The following is a 22,012-nucleotide window of genomic DNA, read 5'->3' on the forward strand; positions in this document are numbered from 1 at the left end:
CTGTATATTTCATAAGAAAAGCTTTTTTTTGTTTTTTTTGAGATGGAGTCTTGCTGTGTTGCCAGGCTGTAGTACAGTGGCACGATCTCAGCTTACTGCAACCTCTGACTCCCTGGTTCAAGTGATTCTCCTGCTTCAGCCTCCTGAGTAGCTGGGATTACAGGCATGTGCCACCACGCCCAGTTAATTTTTGTATTTTTGGTAGAGACCAGGTTTCACCATGTTGGCCAGGCTGGTCTCAATCTCCTGACCTCGTGATCCGCCTGCCTTAGCATCCCAAAGTGCTGGGATTACAGGCGTGAGCCACCGCACCCGGCCAAGAAAAGCTTTAAGACATTAAAGTGATCCAAATTTTAGTGGTTAGAATACACATCACCCTTACAAAAATGAGAGAATATATTTGATTCTAAAATCAAACTTCACATATTCTTTCTGCTGTCATTTTTGTCCCTCAAGCATCCAAGTAGCTGAGAGAAAACTGGACGTACCAGAGGAGTGTATCATTAACGCAAGTCTCTTGAGATGCCTTGTCGATCGGTAGATCAAGTTATAGCCTCGGTTTCTGATTTTGCTGTGGTGATACTGGATGTAGCATTCAAGGAGTAAATGGAGAATCCACAAAATAACTTTCCCAAGGATTATAACCGTCTGAACTTTTAGTGGGTTTGTGTAATTTCCTGGGCACTTGTCCTCATTTGGATTAGGATAAGAACAAAGCACACCTGTTAAAAATGCTAAAATAACAAACACAAGCTGAGGGAAAGGAGAGCAGAAAGATTAATTTCAATATTTGTAATTAGGAAACAATAACTACCATCCCAGCATGCATTCTTATATCTACAGCTTCCCCTATCCATTTTTATACATGAATTTTTAAATGTATTTTCATTTTGTTTTTTTTAAATGTATTTTTGTTTTCTGTGTGAGATACAGTCGTGCCCTGTTGCCCAGGCTGCAGTACAGTGGTATCATCTCTGCTCACTGCAGCCTCAACCTCCTGGGCTCAAGAAATCCTCCTACCTCAGTCTCTGGAGTAGCTGGAACTACAGGCCCATGCCACCACACCTGGCCAATTAAAAAAATTTTTTTTATAGAGACAGGTTCTTGCTATGGTACCCAGGCTGGTACAGAGTATGTTATACAAAAAGTAAAAGGAAAGAAGAAAAAGAGGTCACCATCTGGAAACCACAAGGTTACCCCCCCTGCACATGGTGGTACCAAGAAGAAGGCACTTCAGCTGGGATCTGGGGATCAGGAAGCCATGGTGGAGCCATACCACAGCTACTAGTGCCCTCAAGGAAAGGGGATACCACCTCTCCCCCCAGTGATTCAGTTCTGAACTCAAGACTCCCACAGTGCACTTCGCTGGAGAGGAATCCCAGCTGCAGGGGAAGCCAGGAAATGTACTGGGGGAAATGGTCCCTGCAGACAGCAAACCCATCAGTAGGAGGCTGAGCAAAGGCTGAGCAAGTCAATCAACTCCATTCACAGTCCTCATAAATACTCAAGGAGTGGTAAGAATGAGCCCTCTTAATTTTTCACACTGCAGCAGAGAACAACCATAACCCCTAGTGCTTCTGACTGCAGTAATTGAAATGGAGGAACTGATTAAACAGACTGGCAGCGGAGTCACCACCAGTGAGGCCTGTGATAAGACTTTTCGCACATGTGCTTTTATAAACTCCAGATATTTGTAATTTTGTCATCATACAAAAATTGCACATATTATTCCACTGCAACTTGATTTGTCTGCTAAAACATTATTCCCTAGGTATAAGTAAATTGATAAATTCCTGTGTCAATATATGTAGACTTTTCTGCATCTTTTTTGTAACTGAAAAAGTAATACATGCACATGGTTAAAAAAATCAAGCAGTATTCAAAAGTAAACAGTAAATTATATTAGTGTCTCTTCTACCAAGACCCTCAGTCCTCATTACAGAGGCAACTAGGTCCATGAATGCTTCTAGAAATATCTATTATATACAGGAAAACAGGTGCACACCAGCCCTCTCAACTCCCTTTTAAAAACTACAAATAGGACATTCTATACAAAAGGTTGAAAACTTGATTTTTTTTCACTTGACAATGTAATCATGAAGGCTACTCTATGTTAATATACTGTACACCTGTCTACCCCATTCTTAACAGTTGTGTAGCATTTCCTTATATGAATGGGACACACTGTGTCCTGTGGAAGCCAAGTAGTTTGTAGTCTCTTGATATGATAGACAACGTGGCTATTATCAACAATATCTTTACATGTATGCAAATAATATCCACAATGAATTATTTGAAGATGTAAGTAAAGGTGTATGTACTTTTTTTTTTTTGCCCTCAGGATGACACAGCCCTCAGGATGTCCTAAAAACATGTGCCCTACATTTTATTATTTTTATTTATTTATTTATTTTTTTTTGAGATGGCGTCTCGCTCTGTCGCCCAGGCTGGAGTGCAGTGGCCGGATCTCAGCTCACTGCAAACTCCGCCTCCCGGGTTCACGCCATTCTCCTGCCTCAGCCTCTTGAGTAGCTGGGACTACAGGCGCCCGCCACCTCGCCCAGCTAGTTTTTTGTATTTTTTAGTAGAGACGGGGTTTCACTGGGTTAGCTGGGATGGTCTCGATCTCCTGACCTCGTGATCCGCCCGTCTCGGCCTCCCAAAGTGCTGGGATTACAGGCTTGAGCCACCGCACCCGGCCTGTGCCCTACATTTTAAATGTTGATAGATACAGCACAACTGCCCTCTGAAACACTTGTATAATTTTTACAAACATCACCTCTGGATAGGTCCCCTTCTTCTAGCCAACTTACATGAATAAACCACAGAAGATTCACTATGATGACTGTAGGAAGAGGATGGAATCGAGGTCTAAAGTGAGCTTGTAATGAGTGATGTGGGAGAAGCTGGGCATCCAGAAGTGGGTCGTCTTCAATACTCTGGGTGATATCCAAGGAACCCTGGGGCGCAGAAAAACAGAAGCAAGCTATAATCACCACTTTCTAGATTATGTTTCTAAGACAAATCTACTAAACTATAAAACTTTTAAACCATATACAAATTATAGGCAAGAGAACACATTCCCTACCTGAATCCAATTTTTAAAAATTAATTAATTTTTAAAAAATTGTAGAGACATGGCCTCGCTATATTGCCCAGGCTGATCTTGTTTGTTTGTGTTTTGTTTTTTGTTTTTGAGACAGTCTTGTTCTGTCACCCAGGCTGGAGTGCAGAGGCACAATCTGGGCTCACTGCAACCTCTGCCTCCCAGGTTCGAGCAATTCTCCTGCCTCAACCTCCTGAGTAGCTGGGACTACAGGTGTGCACCACCACACCCAGCTAATTGTTTTGTTTTGTTTTGTTTTTTGAGATGGAGTTTCCCTCTTGTTGCCCAGGCTGGAGTGCAGTGGCACAATCTTGGCTCACCGCAACCTCCGCCTCCTGGGTTCAAGCGATTCTCCTGCCTCAGCCTCCTGGGTAGTTGGGATTACAGGCATGCGCCACCACGCCCAGTTTATTTTTTATTTTTAGTAGAGACGGAGTTTCTCCATGTTGGTCAGGCTGGTCGCAAACTCCCGACCTCAGGTGATCTGCCCGCTTCGGTCTCCCAAAGTGCTGGGATTACAAGCATGAGCCACCATGCCTGGCACACACCCTGCTAATTTTTGTATTTTTAGTAGAGACGGGGTTTCACTATGTTGGCCAGGCTGGTCTCAAACTCCTGACCTCAGGTCATCCACCCACCTCAGCCTCCCGAAGTGGTGGGATTACAGGTATCAGTCACAGCACCCAGCCCCAGGCTGGTCTTGAACTCTTGGTTGCAAGTGATCCTTCCATCTTAGCCAAATTGCTGGGATTACAAGTGCGAGACACCACACCCAGCCTAAAGCCAATTTAAAAAAATACTCTCCTATAAATAACTACTATGTACATCTTGGTGAAAACAAGTTTTAAAATGGGTAGAGGAAATCTTAATTATATCTTCATCTCATAAACAAGGTAATATGTAATGAGATTTAAGCAAATCATTTTTCTTCAAGCCTTAAAAACATACATATTGATTTATTTAACATTACCTATATTGTTGAAATAATTACATACAGTTGCAATCGTGTTTTTTTTTTTCTTTTAGATGAAGTCTCACTTTGTTGCCCAGGTTGGAGTGCAGTGGTGCAATCTCAGCTCACTGCAACCTCCATCTTCCAGGTTCAAGTGATTCTCCTGCCTCAGTCTCCTGAATAGCTGGGATTACAGGCACCTGCCACCACAGTCAGCTAATTTTTTTGTATTTTTAGTAGATAGGGTTTCACCATGTTGGCCAGGCTGGTCTTGAACTCCTGACCTCAAGTGATTCCCCTGCCTCGGCCTCACAAAGTGCTGGGATTACAGGTGTGAGCCACTGCACCCAGTCCAGTTACAATTTTTAAAGTAAGTTTTATTATGTCTATTTAAGGTATATAACACATTATGGGATACATACAGAGAGTAAAAAGGTTACTATAGTGGAACAAATTAACATATCCAACATCTCACATAGTTATCCACTATTTGTGTTTGTGGCAACAGCAGCTAAAGTCTACTCACTTAGCATGGATCCCACATACAGCACAATTTTATTCCCTATAGTCCTCATGTTGTACATAACTCCAGTAGACTTGCTCATCTTGCATATCTGCTACTTTGTATCCTCTGATCTACATCCCCCCATTTCTTTCCTGGACCCGCTGCCCAAGAGCTGCAGTTCTTAAACTGTCTCTGGTGGTTCCACAACATTTTGAAAAGTTGATGGAGGCTTTATTAAGAGTTCTTAGGCCGGGCGCGGTGGCTCAAGCCTGTAATCCCAGCACTTTAGGAGGCCGAGGTGGGCGGATCACGAGGTCAGGAGATCGAGACCATCCTGGCTAACACGGTGAAACCCCATCTCTACTAAAAAATACAAAAAACTAGCTGGGCGAGGTGGCGGGCGCCTGTAGTCCCAGCTACTCGGGAGGCTGAGGCAGGAGAATGGTGTAAACCCAGGAGGCGGAGCTTGCAGTGAGCTGAGATCTGGCCACTGTACTCCAGCCTGGGCAACAGAGTGAGACTCCGTTCAAAAAAAAAAAAAAAAAAAAAGTTCTTAAAACAAACTTTCCATTATGATAGAAATAGAATGGAAATTGATCACCCGGATTGGCCCTTGAGGAAACTTAGTTTGTAGATACCAGATTCTCAGTGAAAGCAACTAGAGTTGTAATGTCACCAAAGTACCCAACAAAGACTTAGTGCGTGGAGGCTGTCACCTAAAAATTTCAGCAAGTCACGTTTAAAGGTATGGTTTTGACAGGAACAGTTCTTCCAGGTCTCTGCTGCATAAAAATGAACCACAACAATCTCTCAATCTCAGACCCTTACTATAAACTATTATGTGTAACACTGTGCCTGGGGTAAAAGAATATAATGTGGTTACATTTTCATTGGGGGAGGTAAGAAATAAAGACATGAAGAACTAAACAACAATATGAGAATACACAATAGAATATAGTACACTGAGATCTAATGACAGCATAGCAATTATAGTTAACAATACTGCATTGTAGGGCTAGGTGAAGTGGCTTATGCCTGTAAGCCCAGCACTTTGGGAGGCTGAGGTGGGCGGATCACCTGAGGTCAGGAGTTCGAGACCAGCCTGGCCAACATGGTAAAACCCTGTCTCTACTAAAAATATAAAAAAATTAGCCAGGCGTGGTAGCACACACCTGTAATTCCAGCTACTCGGGAGGCTGAGGCAGGAGAATCGCTTGGACCCAGGAGGTGGAGGTTGCAGTAAGCCGAGATTGTGCCACTGCACTCCAGCCTGGGCGACAGAGCAAGACTTCGTCTTAAAAATATGGATATATACTGCATTGTATATACTTTTAATTTGCTAAGAGTATAGATCTTAAGTGTTCTCACCACATGTTAAAAAAAAGAAAAAAGGATATGGTGCGTGGGAAGTACATAATAAGTCAGCAAATGAAAAGCACAGAAGACAATGACAAAAAATTCAGGTCAGTTAATTGCATTACAATGAGACAGAAATGAAGGATTCATGAATAGGATTTGGCTACATAGAATGAGAGCTCTTTATTTTGGAAGAAGTAGGGAGTAGGAAAAATTATGTAAGGGATGGCTGTTGGTTGCTAAGATTACAAAGGTAAGGACAGTAATCTGGGGTGTAACCTAGCTCTGGAGTGGGCTCCTCGATTTCCAGTAGCAAGTATTCAACACTGCTCTGCAACTGTTTTCGTTGTTGTTGTTTGGTTTGTTTGTTTGGCTTTTTTTTGAGATGGAGTCTTGCTCTGTTGCCCAGGCTGGAGTGCACTGGCTCAATCTCAGCTCATTGCAACTTCTGCCTCCTGGGTTCAAGCGATTCTCCTGTCTCAGCCTCCTGAGTAGCTAAGATTAAAGGCAAGCGCCACCATGCCCGGCTAATTTTTGTATTTTTAGTAGAGATGGGGTTTCGCCATGTTAGCCAAACTGGTCTCGAAGTCTCGACTTCAGGTGATCCATCTGCTTTGGCCTCCCAAAGTGCTGGGATTACGGGCATGTGCCACCGCGCCTGGCCAACTCTTTTATTCAATGCCTAGATTGCTTCCTGTTTAGTTTACCATAACTCACGGTACGATTCAGATTACTCCTGTTCTCTTCAAGACCCCTCTGCCTCTAGCTCATTCTCAGTCAGCAGATGTTGGAGCCTTGAAATCTATTCTTCCCTTAGCTAACGTCTATGCATTCTTTCATGCTCAGAAGGGGCAATTCCCACCACATGGCCTTTCTGGATACCCCTAATTTGGACTGTGCCACCTCCATGTTTTTCAAAGCATTCTGTGCTTGCCTCTTCTATCATAGTATCCTGTGATGGTCTCTTACTTATGTCTTCCCCACTAGACTTCATTGGACCCATTAACTTTACACCTCTTGTCTTTGTAATCCCAGCACTCAACACTGTCTCATGGTTGTCACTCAGCAAACATTTGCTAGATGAATGAATGAGTGCCCCAAACCTGTCTCCGCAGTATTTTCTAACTCAATTATGATCATCATCAAAGACCTGGGCTAATCAGAAGAGATTATCAGGACATACAGGGGATCAACTGTGACTAAAGGCAGTAAGAGCTTTGGTTAAGGGCAGGCTCCTAAGGGCAAACTGCCTGGATTCAAGCACAAGTTCTACTGCTTTCTAGCTGAGAGCAAGTTACTTCACCTCTCATGCCTCAGTTTCCCCATCTAAAAAGAAGACTAATAATAGCACCTGCTTTGTAGCTCTGTCAGGAATACTAAATGAGTCACTACACATGCAAGTCCTCATAACACTGCCTGACACACAGAGAGTTTTCAATAAGTCTTAGCCACTATTATTTATTAACTCTTTTCTCTTTTTAATATTTTTTAAATTTTAAAATAAAAATCAACAGGGTCTTACTATGTTGGCCAGGTTGGTCTTGAACTCTTGGCCTCAAGCAATCCTCCCAAGTGGACTCCCAATGTGCTAAGATTACAGCTGTAAGCCATCACGCCTGGCCTTTTCATTAACTTACTTTTGACTTGCACCCTGCTGTGGTCTAAATGTTGGTGTCCCACAGTAGTCCCCTGCTTTCCTTTGGGAAGTAATTAAGCCACGAGGGCTCCTTGCTCATAAATGAGATCAGTGCCCTTAGAAAAGAGGCTCAAATGAGCTCCCTTCCACCTTCCACCGTGTGAGGATGCAGCAAGGCGCCATCTTTGAAGCAGAGAGCAACCCCTTCCCAGGGCTCTTGGCACCTTGATCTTGGACTTCCTGATTCTGTGGCTGCCTTAATCTTGGACTTCCTGTCCTCTAGAACTGTGGGCAATGCATTTGCATTTGTAAATTACTCCATTTGTATTTTATTATAGCAACCCAAACAAAGACACTACCCCTATAATCATTACCATTCTATCCACTCAGTGCTGGGACATGATAAAAAGAGAAAAAATTATTACCATTCTAACTCCTAAACCTGTTATTTGCTCTCTATTTTCACTATCTTAGTCCAGGCCCTCCCATTTCTCTTGGCCTTTTACTAGAAGTTTCCAGTCTCCTGGTCTTGGCAATCTCTTTCACTGCTGTCAAAATTCTTCCAAGACAAACATTCATGTTTCTCTCCTCAAAAACTTTGGGTAGCTCCCTGTGATGGTCAATATTAGGAGTCAAATGGATGGTAAAGTATTGTGTGTGAGGAGCCAAACACTTGAGTCAGTGGACTGGGAGAGGAAGACCCACCCTCAATATGGGCGAGCACCATCCAATCAGCTGCCAATGCAGCTAGAACAAAGCACAGAATAGGGGTATAAGCAGCCTCCTGAGTCTTCTGGCTCTCTCTCTCTTTCCTGCCTCAGATGCTCGCTTCCTTTCTTCCTGCCTTTGGACATCAGACTCCAGATTCTTCGGCCTTTGGACTCTGAAACCTGCACCAGCGGCTTGCCTGGGGCTCTCAGGCCTTTGGCTGCCAACTGAAGGCTGCACTGTTGGCTTCCCTGGTTTTGAGGCTTTGGGGCTTAGACTGAGCCACTATCTCCTTCCCTTTCCCCAGCTTGCAGGTGGCCTATCATGGGACTTCACTGTGTAATCTTGTGAGCTAATTCTCCCTAATAAACCCCCTTTTTATATATACATATATCCTATTGGTTCTGTCCCTCTGGATAATCCTATTACAATCCCCAAATCCTCAGGACAAAGTCCAAATTCTTAGTCTGTCGCTTTACAATCTGTCCCCAAGTTACTTCTCAGGATTTTTTTTTTTTTTTCTTTTTTTTTGAGACAGAGTCTTGCTCCGTCCCCCAGGCTGGAGTGCAACGGCATGATCTCAGCTCACTGAAACCTCTGCCTCCTGGGTTCAAACAATTCTCCTGCTTCAGCCTCCCAAGTAGCTGGAATTACAAGCGCCCGACACCTTGTCCAGCTAGTTTTTGTATTTTTAACAGAGACAGGGTTTCACCATGTTGGCCATGCTGGTCTCGAACTCCTGACCTCAAGTGATCCGCCCTCCTCAGCCTCCCAAAGTGCTGGGATTACAGGTGTGAGCCACTGTGCCCAAACTTTTTTTTTTTTTTTTAACAGGGTCTCACTCTGTCACCCAGGCTGGAGAACAGTGGCACAATCTCGGCTCACTGCAGCCTCCGTGCCCCCCTCCCCAGGCTCAAGAGCTCCTCCTACCTCAGCCTCATGAGTAGCTGGGACCACATGCACACTCCACTATGCTTGGCTAATTTTTGTATTTTTAGTAGAGACAGGATTTCACCCTGTTGCCCAGGCTGGTCTTGAACTCCTGAACTCAAGCAATCCTTACAGGCCTGAGCCACTGCACCTGGCAAGGATTTGCCTCTCACCATTTCCCTCCTTCCTGGTGCTGTCTGCTTATGATACCTATCTTTCACGAAACACTTTCTATCTCTATACCAGCTCTACTTGTTCCTCCCCCCACCTGTCAAACGCTTGTCCCAGCAAAACCGCCTTCTCCGTGATGCCATTTTAACATTCCCAGCCCCAGCACCATTCCTACTGCACTCTTAATCTGACATTGCAGTTTTCATCTATACAAGTTTGAGCTGGGTCTACTTTGTATCTTCCATGTCTCTATTTAACTTCTAAATACATAGAAGACATTTATAATAATGTTTAATGTCCACATGCTATTTCTAGCATATGTCATGTCTGAACCAGTTTCAGTGGACTCAGTACAGCTCACAGTTTCCTGCCTCTTAGCATGCCTTGTCATTTTTTACTGGATACCAGATATTGCAAATTTTACCTCTGTGGGTGCTGGACATTTTCTGTATTCCTTTTTTTTTTTTGAGACAGAGTCTCGCTCTGTCACCCAGGCTGGAGTGCAGTGGTGTAATCTCGGCTCACTGCAAGCTCTGCCTCCCATGTTCACGCCATTCTCCTGCCTCAGCCTCCCGAGTAGCTGGGACTACAGGCACCTGCCACCACGCCCGGCCAATTTTTTGTATTTTTAGTAGAGACAGGGTTTCACCGTGTTAGCCAGGATGGTCTCGATCTCCTGACATTGTGATCTGCCCACCTTGGCCTCCCAAAGTGCTGGGATTACGGGCGTGAGCCACCGCGCCTGGCCATTTTCTGTGTTTCTGTATTTGTGAACTTTGTTCTGGAGTGCAGTGAAGTCACCTGGAAACAGTCTTGCTGTTAAGAAATTAGGTGGGCTTCATCTAAGGTTAATTATACTCCACTACTGAGGCAAGACCTTTCTGAGTACTCTACCTACATGCTCTGTGAATTACGAGGGTTCTGTCTGGCTGGTGGGTGAAATAGGCAGTATTCTTGGCCCTGTGTCGAAAAACTGTTCCTTCCAATCCTTTTAGGTGGTTCTTTACGAGGCCTCCAAGAGCTTCCTCATGCCCTGATTAGCACTCTACTGGATGCCTAGTAGGGGTGGGGACAGGGGCTCCCGTGCAGACCTTCAGTTCCCCCTCTTTGTAGCTCTCTCCTCTCTGGCTGCTCTGTCTTGTGAACTCTAGTTACTTCAATCTCCTAGATCCTCAACTTAGAGGTCTGCTGGGCTCTGCCTGGCTTCCCCCTTCATTGTCACAACCTGCACACTCTTTCAAGGCAGTAAGCCGGGGCAGTGATAGGGTTCATAGCATTTGTTTCCCATCTCTGATATTGCTTACCCTTCGTCGTCTGATGTCCGGTATCTCACAAAGTGTTGTATCATATGTTATATCAGTTTTTCGGTTGTTTCAGGCAGAATGGTAGATCTATTCCCAGTTACTCCATGTTGGCTGGGAATGGAAGTCCCTACTGAACTCTGTTCCATCTGTGTTATAACCTACCGTATTAAGCACATGGCATTGAAATTGTCAGAATAAAATGTGCTTTACAAGGGCAAAGACTCTTTTATATTATGTCCTTTGTGCTTTTAACACTTGATACATAGCAGGTGCTAAAGTGTTCAATATGTGTGTTGAGAGAATGAAAGACTGCTCAACTTCCTTGTATGCTTCAGACCTGGGACATTTTTATTTATTTATTTACTTTTGGGACAGAATTTCACTCTTGTTGCCCAGGCTGGAGTGCAATGGTGTGATCTTGGCTCACTGCAACCTCTGCCTCCCAGGTTCAAGCGATTCTCCTGCCTCAGCCTCCCGACAGGTTGGGATTACAGGCACGTGCCACCATGCCCGGGTAATTTTTGTATTTTTAGTAGGTACTGGGTTTCGCCATGTTGGCCAGGCTGGTCTCAAACTCCTGACCTCAGGTGATCCGCCCACCTCAGCCTCCCAAAGTGCTGGGATTACAGGCGTGAGCCACCGCACCTGGCCAGACCTGGGACATTTAAACAAAGCTAACATTGAAACCTTCACTATAAGACAATAATCTACTTTATTTCCTACTATATTACTTTCATGCACCCTCTTCTCTCGCCTAAATGAGCTTTCTATAGAGTCCTACAAATATCCTCCCCTATCTTTTTTCAGAATTCTATGCATCTTTCAAGGTCTTAACCAAGTTTATGTTCTCTATAAAACTGGCCCTGTTAAGTGTTTTCCTTCTGCTTTAAACTCCTATAAAACATATTGCCCATAATACTCATTTGGAATATTTCTTACGCTGCCTTATATTGTTTTCCTTTTCATGTGTGTATCTTTTGTTTTTCCTAACTACACTGAAGGAGTTGGGGACTATACTATGGTTCTTCTCTATGTCACTTAGGAGTATTTACTTTCCAATGAATCCTATAGGAAATATGCAGCATAACCATATAAACAGCACCCAGTCATTCTATGAACTTACCATCTGCAAGTGAAGGCTGAGGGGAAGAGGACTCCTGAAGTCAAATGTTTTTTCCATTTCCATTATTAACTACATATATCCGTTGTTTTTGCCCACATGGTACCTCTTCCCTCTTCTGTGACAGTAACTCTATTTCCTTTGAGGACCCACTGTCTACTTCTGCATTAAGTCTTAGTGGAAACATCCTTCAATACCCTTCCTCCTCCTCTGGTCTAGGAGTGGTCATGGAACGAAAAACAGTTGGGTGAATCCAACTCTCTCCATGAACAGTAAAAGAAAGATCATGAGGTCAGGTGCAGTGGCTCACGCCTGTAATCTCAGCACTTTGGGAGGTCAAGGCAGGCGGATCACCTGAGGCCGGGAGTTCGAGACCAGCCTGACCAAAATGGAGAAACCCCGTCTCTACTAAAAATACAAAATTAGCCAGGTATGGTGGCGCATGTCTGTAATCCCAGTTACTTGGGAGGCTGAGGCAGGAGAATCACTTGAACCCGGGAGGCGGAAGTTGCAGTGAGCCGAGATCGCACCATTGCACTCCAACCTGGGCAACAAGGGCGAAACTCCATACAAAAAAAGAAGAAAGATCATGGTTTAGGCAGATTCATTCCAGGGTAGACCCTGAAAAGGACTCCTGTCACTTCAGTGCCTTGAGATGCCCTTGTTTGGGTCCGTTCAGAGGCCTTGGCATATACTCGCCCTATAGCCTTTCAAATAAATCTTTTTCTTAAATTAGTCAGAGTTGGTTTCACTGCCTGCAAACAATGAATCCTTACTAACACAAAGTCTTTGACTCAACTCATTTAAGTATCTGTAACTAAGGCATGGTCCAGAATTTTTAGCTTTTCCCTGAAGGCTAGAAATCATGTCTACGAAATACCAAAAGCAGGCAACTTACTCAGATCTAAAGTGACTCCAATATGTGGTTGGTGGCAAAACATTAATCTCTAATTAATTTTTATTTATTTTTATTTTTGAGACAGAGTCTCACTCTGTCGCCCAGGCTGGAGTGCAGTGATGCGATCTTGGCTCACTGCAATCTCTGATCTCTGCCTTCTGGGTTCAAGCGATTCTCCTGCCTCCCCAGTATCTGGGATTACAGGCCCCCACCACCACACCTGGCTGATTTTTGTATTTTTAGTGGAGACAGGGTTTTGCCATGTTGGTCAGACTGGTCTCAAACTCCTGACTTCGGGTAATCTGCCTGCCTCAGCCTCTCAAAGTGCTGGGATTACAGGCATGAGTCTTCCAGACCGCCCCCAGTCTCCAGTGTTTGAGGAAGCAGATTTCTAGTACTGTATGCATCCCACAACTAAAAGCTACAGATCCAAGAACCCTAGAGCAGCTTAGCATCAACCAAGAAGCACTTACTGCATGTGTTTTTCTAAGAGTCTCTCATTTTCCTCTTATGTATTCGTTTTTTTCCATACATTGTCAGCTCATGAAGCTCAGCCTTAAAAACTCAGAAACAATGAATTTTGCTTTAAATATATATGAGTCTCAAATCTACTTACAGGTCTTACAGTTAATTTTCCATTTTCTCAACTGGAAAAAATAGAAAATTTTAGTTTCATTAGAAATTGTTTGGTCTTTATTTCATCAAGATTCACTGCACAAGAATCTAAGCTACCGAAGTGCTGGAACTGTTTCGTGTTTCTCTTCCTTTTCCTGATGCAGCTCATTCAGTGATAGGATCACAGTAATATTCCTACTAATTTATTAACCCAAATTAGTGCTTTAATATAACTGTCAACTTTGCATTTCTCAAGAGGAAAAATTTTATTACTTTCCAGTGGAAACTCCAGTTAATTCTGGGCATACATACATGTTTCCCCTAAAAACACCTTATGATACTGAAGCAAATAAATAAGATTTTTGTAATTATGCTACCATTCTGTACTATACACGCTGTAAACTAGGCCACTGGTTTTTTTGGTAATCTGGTTTGAATCTATCAAAGATTTAAAAACCTCTGCATTCCTACCATGCTAAATTCAAAACAGCACATGACACTTTTTCTCTCGTATGGGTTTCCAGGCGATGATAGCCACAGGTCTGCGGGACGCTGGCGCCCGGCCCGAGCGTCGCTGTCACTCCAAGTCCACAGCCTCTAGAGCCAAGGCAAGGGACCCCACCAGGAAGGGAGATTCGCCCCCTGCGACCCTGGGGCGTCCGAGCGGAACCCAGTGGCCCAGCTCCCAGAGACTCGCGGGGAGGAAAGGCTGTCAGGCCTGGCGCGCATCACGTGAAGCTGCCAGTTCCGGGATCAAAGACGTAACCCGCACGTGGGCTGGGCGCCAGCCTGGGACCCCCAGAGCCGCGCGCCCACCGCCCAGGACCCCACCCCAGCCTCCACCAGGAAAATTAGCCCGGAGTTAGCGTGTCGCGGATCCCAAGGGCGCCGGCGCCCTCCCATAGCCCCGCGCCCAGGCCTCCCCGGCACAGGCGGCGCCCCCTCCCGCCGCGGCCGCACTCGCCAAGGGTGGCTTCCCTCTTTGAGTCTCCGCCCCGTGCGCCCCGGCACAGGAAAAAGGGGATTCCGGGGCCAGCCGCCCGCCACCTCCGTGCACTCACGTCCTCCATCCTGCCCCCCGCCGCCATTTCCCGACGCCGGAGGCCGAAGCCCCGGCCAGCCCGGCCTCTCCACCGGGACCTAGAAGCCCCTGGCCGCGAAAATTGCCACCTTCTGGGACCTGCCAGGCCCCGCCCCAGACACACCCCCTCCTGCGTCCGTCCCGCCTCCGGCTGGCCCATCCCCGCCCCCTTAGCTCCGATTGGCTGAGATGGTGGGAGGGGCGTGCCGGCCCAGAAGACCTGGACTGTGGGTGCTGGCTACCGCCTGAACCACTTCGGTCCCTGGGGCTTCTGGCCGCAGCGGCTCGGTGCGCTCTTACCCAGAGACCTGGGCATTAAAGGATGCCTTCCTAGTCCAAGAATTTAACTATTTTCGGGCTCCACTTGCATATTTTAAGAACATTAATTTTTTTCGGTCTTGCCTAGTTTTTTTGTTTGCAGACACAGCTCTACGCCTAGGTAGAACCAGCGGTAAAATCCTCCACCAGCCCAGGGACAGGAGGAGAATAAAGATTCCAATTTCCATGACATATTTATAGATTTCTCCAATGGGAAACAAAGCACTTCGGAATGTTTACGGCGTTTGTTTATTAAGACAGAGTCTCGCTCTGTCGCCCACGCTGGAGTGGCCTAGCACGACCGTGGCTCACTGCAGTCTCGAACTCTTGGCCTCCTGGCCAGTTCTCCCACCTCAGCCTCTCAAAGTACTGAGATTACAGGCGTGAGCCACTGGGCCCTTGTTTCTTTTAAAATTGAATTTCAAAAAGAGAAAACTAAAATGACATTTTCTGAAAAGTTCATGATTGTAAAAATGTAAGCAAACAAGGAAATAAATTTTCTGTTACCAGCTCCCGGAGAGAACTTTGATATCAGTTAGAATGTATGCACTCATACATTTTTTTGGTGGGGCGGGGGAGATGGAGTTTTGCTCTGGCGCCAGGCTGGAGTGCAGTGGCGCCATCTTGGCTCACTGCAACCTCCACCTGCTGGGTTCAAGTGATTCCCCTGCCTCAGCCTCCCAAGTAGCTGGGACTACAGGTGTGCACCACCACGCCCAGCTAGTTTTTTGTATTTTCAGGAGAGACGGGGTTTCACCTTGTTAGCCAGGATGGCCTCAATCTCCTGACCTCGAGATCCGCCCTCGTCGGCCTCCCAAAGTGCTGGGATTACAGGCGAGAGCCACCATGCCCGGTCCTAATTTTTGTATTTTTAGTAAAGATAGGGTTTCACTATGTTGGCCAGGCTGGTCTCAAACCCCTGACCTCAAGTGATCTGCCCACCTCGGCCTCCCAAAGTGCTGGGATTACAGGCGTGAGCCACTGCGCCTGGCCAGAGATTTTCTATTAAATAAAATAATGCATGTAATGCTCTTTCTACAGTGTTGTCTCTACAAAGCACTAAGCAAATGTTAGTCATTTCTTTCTAAATGAGATTTATTAAGGCATTATTAACATACATAATCATTTTTGTTTGTTTTTTGTTTGTAAAGACAGGGTTAACTATAGGCTGGTCTTGAATTCCTGGTCTCAACTGATTCTCCTGCCTCAGCTTCCCAAAGTGCTGGGATTACAGGCAAGAGCCACCATGCCAGACCCGTTTTAATAATATATTAAAAATACGTTATGTAAGTAGTTCAGCAATTTTTTTTTTCTTTTGAGACAGAGTCTTGCTCTGTGGCCCAGGCTGGAGTGCAGTGGCGTGGTCTTAGCTCACTGCAGCCACCATCTCCCGGGTTCAAGCAATTCTCCTGCCTCAACCTCTCGAGTAGCTGGGATTACAGGCACCCACCACCACACCTGGCTAATTTTTGTATTTTTAGTAATAAAATTTGCTCCCGGCCAGCAAATTTTTTCCTCTGCAGTTTGAAATTTTTCAAAATAAAGTCTAAAGGGAAAAGATAGGCTAAAGAGCTTGCTTACACTTTAGGGTAGGAATAATCTGTGATTACCTGGTATAAACCAGGAAATAGAATTCTGAACTTTACAAGTTTAATAGAAGGAGATTGGTGGAGCTGGGGAGTGAGGTTGTCGGACAGAGAGGTGCACTTCAGTAGGAGACCTTGACTGCCAGGAAAAATGATGAGTGGGAGGAGAGGATGTTCTCTGAAAAATCAAGGGTGACTCTGTAGAAGGAAGAAGGGGACCAAGATCCATCTCGTCTTACCATTTGGTCTAGACCTTGCCTTGCTATTTCATGTTTAGCGTGTCTACGTGAAAAGTTAAAGGAAAGTATATAATTGCCAGTAAAAGTCATCCATATTCTTTCTCAGGGAATATATGCAGAAACCATGGGTTAGGTGCAGGAATAGGACTCTGTGGAACTCTGTCCAAAATGTACCCCTCCCTGCAATGTATTTGTATAGTACTTCAGGCATAGATAATATACAGGAATTAAAACTTAAGTCCTCACAGGGAAATAGTACTAAAATCTCAGCCCATATAATGCTCTAATGACTGTTAAAGCAATTTATATAAGCATAGCCCTGTAAATAAATTATAAAGTATCTGACACTTCAATTTTGCATGACTAAAGATCTTTTGGTGAAGATTCTTCCATTTATTTACTTATGAGGAGTAAGGAAAGGAGGAGAGAAGCTGTTTTCCTACAGTTGGGGCTCAGAAGATAATATCGGATAGGCACAGTGGCTCACGCCTGTAATCCCAGCACTTTGGGAGGCCAAGGCGGGCGAATCACCTGACATCAAGAGTTTGAGACCAGCCTGGCCAACATAACGAAACTCCATTTCTACTAAAAATACAGAAATTAGCCAGCATGGTGGCATGCGCCTGTAATCCTAGCTACTCGGGAGGCTGAGGCAGGAGAATGGTTTGAACCCAGGGGCAGAGACTGCACCACTGCACTCCAGCCTGGGCAACAAAGCAAGACTCTTTTCAGATTTAAAAGTTTAAACATGCAACCAGCCTGGCCAAAATGGTGAAACCCCGTCTCTATCAAAAATAGAAAAATTAACAAGGTGTGGTGATGCATGCCTGTAGTTTCAGCCACTCAGGAGGCTGAGGCGCGAGAACTGCTTGAACCTGGGAGGCAGAGGTTGCAGTGAGCCGAGATCGTGCCACTACACTCCAGCCCGGGTGACAGAGCAAGACACTGTCTCAACAACAACAACAAAAAAGAGGATAATATCACAAAGTATAGTGCTTTTACATGCTGAGTACTTGAAGTGAAGGACACGTTGGCAAGGCCTCGAAAGCAAAGTTTCTCTATGACTTTCCCCTACCCTCTTGTCTCCTGCTCCCCTTTCTCTCCCAAGGCAAGCCATGGAAACTAGAATTCCTCTTCCCCAAGGCCCATCATAGAAACTAGAAATATTACTGTAACGTTCCCCCACCTTTCTATGTAGGAGCTGGCCATAAAGAAATTATGTGACCTACCTTGTCATAAGACCTTTATTCTAGAAAGGGTCCTGCCTTACTCCTGGGAGGAAGGAATGCCACACAGAGAGGTCAAGATTTTTGAACAGACAGGCCTCGCTGACCCTGGTACTAAGCATTAAAGTAGATGCTTGTAAATTCTTATCCCTACTCAGTCTCTTGTCATTTCATTCCCTTTTTGTTCGGTCACATTTCTACACAACTGCACATTCTTCATTAAACCCAAGCACGAGAATAGACAGCTTTCCCTGAGTCTTTCGGTCATTATTTCTAAAGGCTCTGGGGTCACCTAAAACTTTGATTAAATAAATCTGTTATGCTCGGCCGGGCTTGGTGGCTCATGCCTGTAATCCCAGCACTTTGGAAGGCCAAGGCTGCAGATCCAGGAGGTCAGGAGTTCGAGACCAGCCTGACGAACATGATGAAACCCCATCTCTACTAAAAATACAAAAATTAGCCGAGCATGGTGGTACACACCTGTAATCACAGCTACTCAGGAGGCTGAGGCAGGAGAATCCCTTGAACCTGGGAGGCAGAGGTTGCAGTGAGCCGAGATCGTGCCACTGCACTCCAGCCTGGGTGACAGAGCAAGACTCCATCTTAAATAAATAAATAAATAAATCTGTTATGCATTTCTCTTGTTAACCTGGCTTTTGTTATGGGAGTGTCAGCCATGACCCTGTGATGGGGAGGAAAGATATCACACCTTTCCACCTCCGTGCTACCAAACAGTTCACCATTAGAAGATTCTGGACTGAAGCCCCATCTTTCCTGTAAGTGTTGTCACCATCAGCATTGTTCCAGGCACTGTGCTCATTCCTGATCACAAATATTGAAATGTTAATAATATCTCATTGATTTTTTTCAACATCAAATTCTGTCCTTTATTCACTATGACTTCTATTGTTCAGCCTAGCATAACGTAACATGTCATACAAGTAATCAGTACTTAATTGATATTTTTGTTAGTTTTAAAGCAGGATCTCTTTACTGATACTGATTTTAATCTGCCTTTTAAATGGATTTATTTATTTTTTTTTTGAATAAAGATGGAGGTCTCACTATGTTGCCAAGGCTGGTCTTGATCTCCTGGGCTCAAGCAATCCTCCCACCTTGGTCTCCTAAAGTGCTGGGATTACAGGCATGAGCCACTGTGCTCAGCTTAAATGTATTTTTGATCAATAAATGAAAGTTATATATATTTATGATGCTCAGCATGAGGTTTTGGTATATGGATACATTGCAGAATGATTGAATCAAGCTAATTAATGTATTCACCACCTCCCATACTTATTTTTTTCCTTAAGTTGCCTTTGATATAAAATTTTAGAACAAGTTGACCCTAGCTAAATATTTCTACAATTCTCTTAGGCTGCCCTATGCCATTGTCAGAAATGCAGATGTCCAAAATTCTGTCTTTGGATAATGTTTTGTAGCTAAATCTCTCTTAGATACTCAGAGGGATGCCATTAAAAACTTCTCTTTCAATGAACAGACAAAAAAAGGTGGTCAATAGTTATTTTAGTATATCAAATTATATTTAGTTTGTGTACTTTTTTCTAGAAATTTTTTTCTAGAAATTTAAGGATATTGTAAGCAATTGGAAACATTCCAGTTTCCATTTTTTGTTTCATAAATGTTTGTATCTTTCTAAGCACCTGTACCACAAATCCAGTTATAACCAAACATTTCACATTTGAGTGATAATAGACTCTGTTAGAGGTCTCAGGGCTTGTAAAGTTTCAGGCTTGATATCCAGTACTTGCCCTCTCATTATTGTTTGTTTTCTCCTAAAGTTCTTATGATCTCAAATCCTGGCATTTAAAAACACACTTATTTTTGAAGGCAGAGGGTTTTTTTGTTTGTTTGTTTGTTTCACCGACTCATTCAGGAGGGAAAAAAAAAGTTCGCTAAAAACCCTAAAAGTAATTTATGTTTGGATAGACACCAAATATGTGAAGTTTCAGACCAAAACCATGATTTCTCTGCAAGTTTTTAGAACATACACACCGAAACTCAGGGTGAAAATGAATTTTGTAACCTTCATGAAACTCAAAGCTACTACTTAGCGATTATAGAGCTGACCTTGTCTAATCGCCACTCACTCCTGATTCTTCTTTAATGCCAAGTACCAGGCTCAGGCATCCAGCCCAAGCAGTCGGCAGCATTCTCATGGAGGACCTCCTTATTTCAGAAATAATCAGAAGATGGGGCTTTAAGTGCTTGGCAGTGATATCTCTTTTAATTAAGATCTAGACAGTTAAGAAGTAAAACTTTTCTTTTACAGTTCATAATTCTGTGTGTTGAGGTCTAAAAGAATATTTGAAGGTATCCCCAAATAACTTATAAAATAATTATTTTGATTCTCTACACTGAGCTGAGCAGTTGCTCCCTAATCTGGCTCTGATTCAATTCCAAACTATACAAGGCTTTGCCCTCTTTCAGGAAGCTCACTCTTCTGAGTCTTTGTATAACCAACCGTTCTAGGAATCAAAGGGGCCTAGTTCCTTTCCAACTTGACTTTTACATTTCTTTTAAGAGTAATCCCCAGTTGATGGATTATTTAATTATTTATTTGTTTATTTATTTTGAGATGGAGTCTCACTCTGTTGCTGGAGTGCAGTGGTAGGATCTCGGCTCACTGCAACCTCTACCTGCCAGGTTCAAGCGATTCTCCTGCCTCATCCTTCCAAGTTGCTGGTACTACGGGTACCTGCCACCACGCCCAGCTAATTTTTTTGTATTTTTATCAGAGATGGGATTTCACCATGATGGCCAGGCTGACCTCAAACTCCTGACCTCAGGTGATCTGTCTGCCTCAGTCTCCCAAAGGGCTGGGATTACAGGTGTGAGCCACTACGCCCGGCCTGATGGATAATTTAATAATGATGTTGAGAAAACCCACCAGCCATTTGGAAGATAATAAAGCTGAATCACTCCCCATTTCTTTTTCTTTTTTCTTTATTTTTTTATTTTTTATGTTTTTGAGACAGCGTCTTGCTCTGTCATCCAGGCTGGAGTGCAATGGTGCAATCTTGGCTCACTGCAGCCTCCGCCTCCTGGGTTCAAGCGATTCTCCTGCCTCAGCCTCTGGAGTAGCTGGGATTACAGCCGCACACCACCACACCTGACTAATTTTTGTATTTTTAGTAGAGACAGGTTTCACCATGTTGGCCAGGCTAGTCTCAAACTCCTAACCTCAAGTGATCTGCCCACCTTGGCCTCCCAAAGTGCTGGGATTACAGGTATGAGCCATCGCGCCCAGTCTACTTCTCATTTCTTAAACCAAAATTAATTACTAATGGTTCAGACTAAAACCTAAAAAATAAGTAGTTGGCTGTGGTGGCTCATGTCTGTGATCCCAGCACTTTGGAAGGCTGAGGCAGGAGGATCACTTGAGTCCTGGAGTTCAAGGCTGCAGTGAGCCATGACTGCAACACTGCACTCCAGCCTGGGTGACAGAGCAAGACCCTGTCTCTAAAAGAAAAAAAAAAAAAAAAAAAAAATTAAAGAAAAGACAAAAAGAAGAAATCAAACCAACAGAATTTCTAGAAAAAATATTTTAATGTGGTCTTACAATACTTCCCATGAATTACCCCAAATACAAAACGATAAAGAAAAAGGTTCAAGAAATTTGACTACATAAAAAGTTTGAAACTTTTGCATAAGAAAAAAGAAAACATAAAGTTAAAATACAAATGACAAATGACAAATAACTAAAAGCAACATAAATATCCATTATTTAAGGAATGGATAAATAAACTATGGTATCTACACTTAGAAGACTATTCAACCATTTGAAAAAGAAGGTAGATCTGCGCACATTGGCAAAATAAATAGGCCTTTAATATAATATGTTACAAAAGCAGGTTGCAAAATAATAGCTATGCTATAATTTTATCCATGAAAAAAGAATACAAATATAACGCAAAACCCAACTATTTTCATAGGCAAATATGTGCTATGAAAGTTTACGGAGCCAGAAAAATTACGCAAGAAAAAGAAATAAATGGTATTCAAATTAAAAAGAAAGTTCTAAATCAAGGACCAGAGGAAACAAAATAGAAAGGAACACATGAAACTATTTCTATTCATAGAAGACATAATGTTAAATCTAAAAAACCTTGGCTGGGCACATTGGCTCACACCTGTAATCCCAGCACTTTGGGAGGCCGAGGAGGGTGGATTGCTTGAGGCCAGGAGTTTGAAACCAGCCTGGCCAACATGGCGTAACCCTGTCTCTACTAAAAATACAAAA

General features: G+C 43.8%; 1 protein-coding gene across 2 annotated transcripts in view; it reads right to left on the reverse strand.

The window, feature by feature from the left end:
- TMEM192 (transmembrane protein 192) overlaps window positions 1-14,476 on the reverse strand; it is a 35,109-nt gene extending 20,633 nt beyond the window's left edge. The window contains exons 1-3 of one of the 2 annotated variants that reach the window (XM_015139449.3): window positions 14,363-14,476; window positions 2,814-2,960; window positions 489-753 (exon numbers count right to left, since the gene is read on the reverse strand). In XM_015139449.3, coding sequence (XP_014994935.3) covers window positions 489-753; window positions 2,814-2,960; window positions 14,363-14,389 — 439 coding nt within the window. In that variant the 5' untranslated portion in view covers window positions 14,390-14,476. Of the gene's footprint in view, window positions 1-488; window positions 754-2,813; window positions 2,961-13,772 lie in introns of both variants that reach the window. The other variant, XM_015139448.3, reaches the window with a different exon arrangement.
- Window positions 14,477-22,012: the final 7,536 nt, after the last annotated feature.

This window comes from Macaca mulatta, chromosome 5, assembly GCF_049350105.2.
Source record: "Macaca mulatta isolate MMU2019108-1 chromosome 5, T2T-MMU8v2.0, whole genome shotgun sequence".
Lineage (NCBI taxonomy): Eukaryota > Metazoa > Chordata > Mammalia > Primates > Cercopithecidae > Macaca > Macaca mulatta.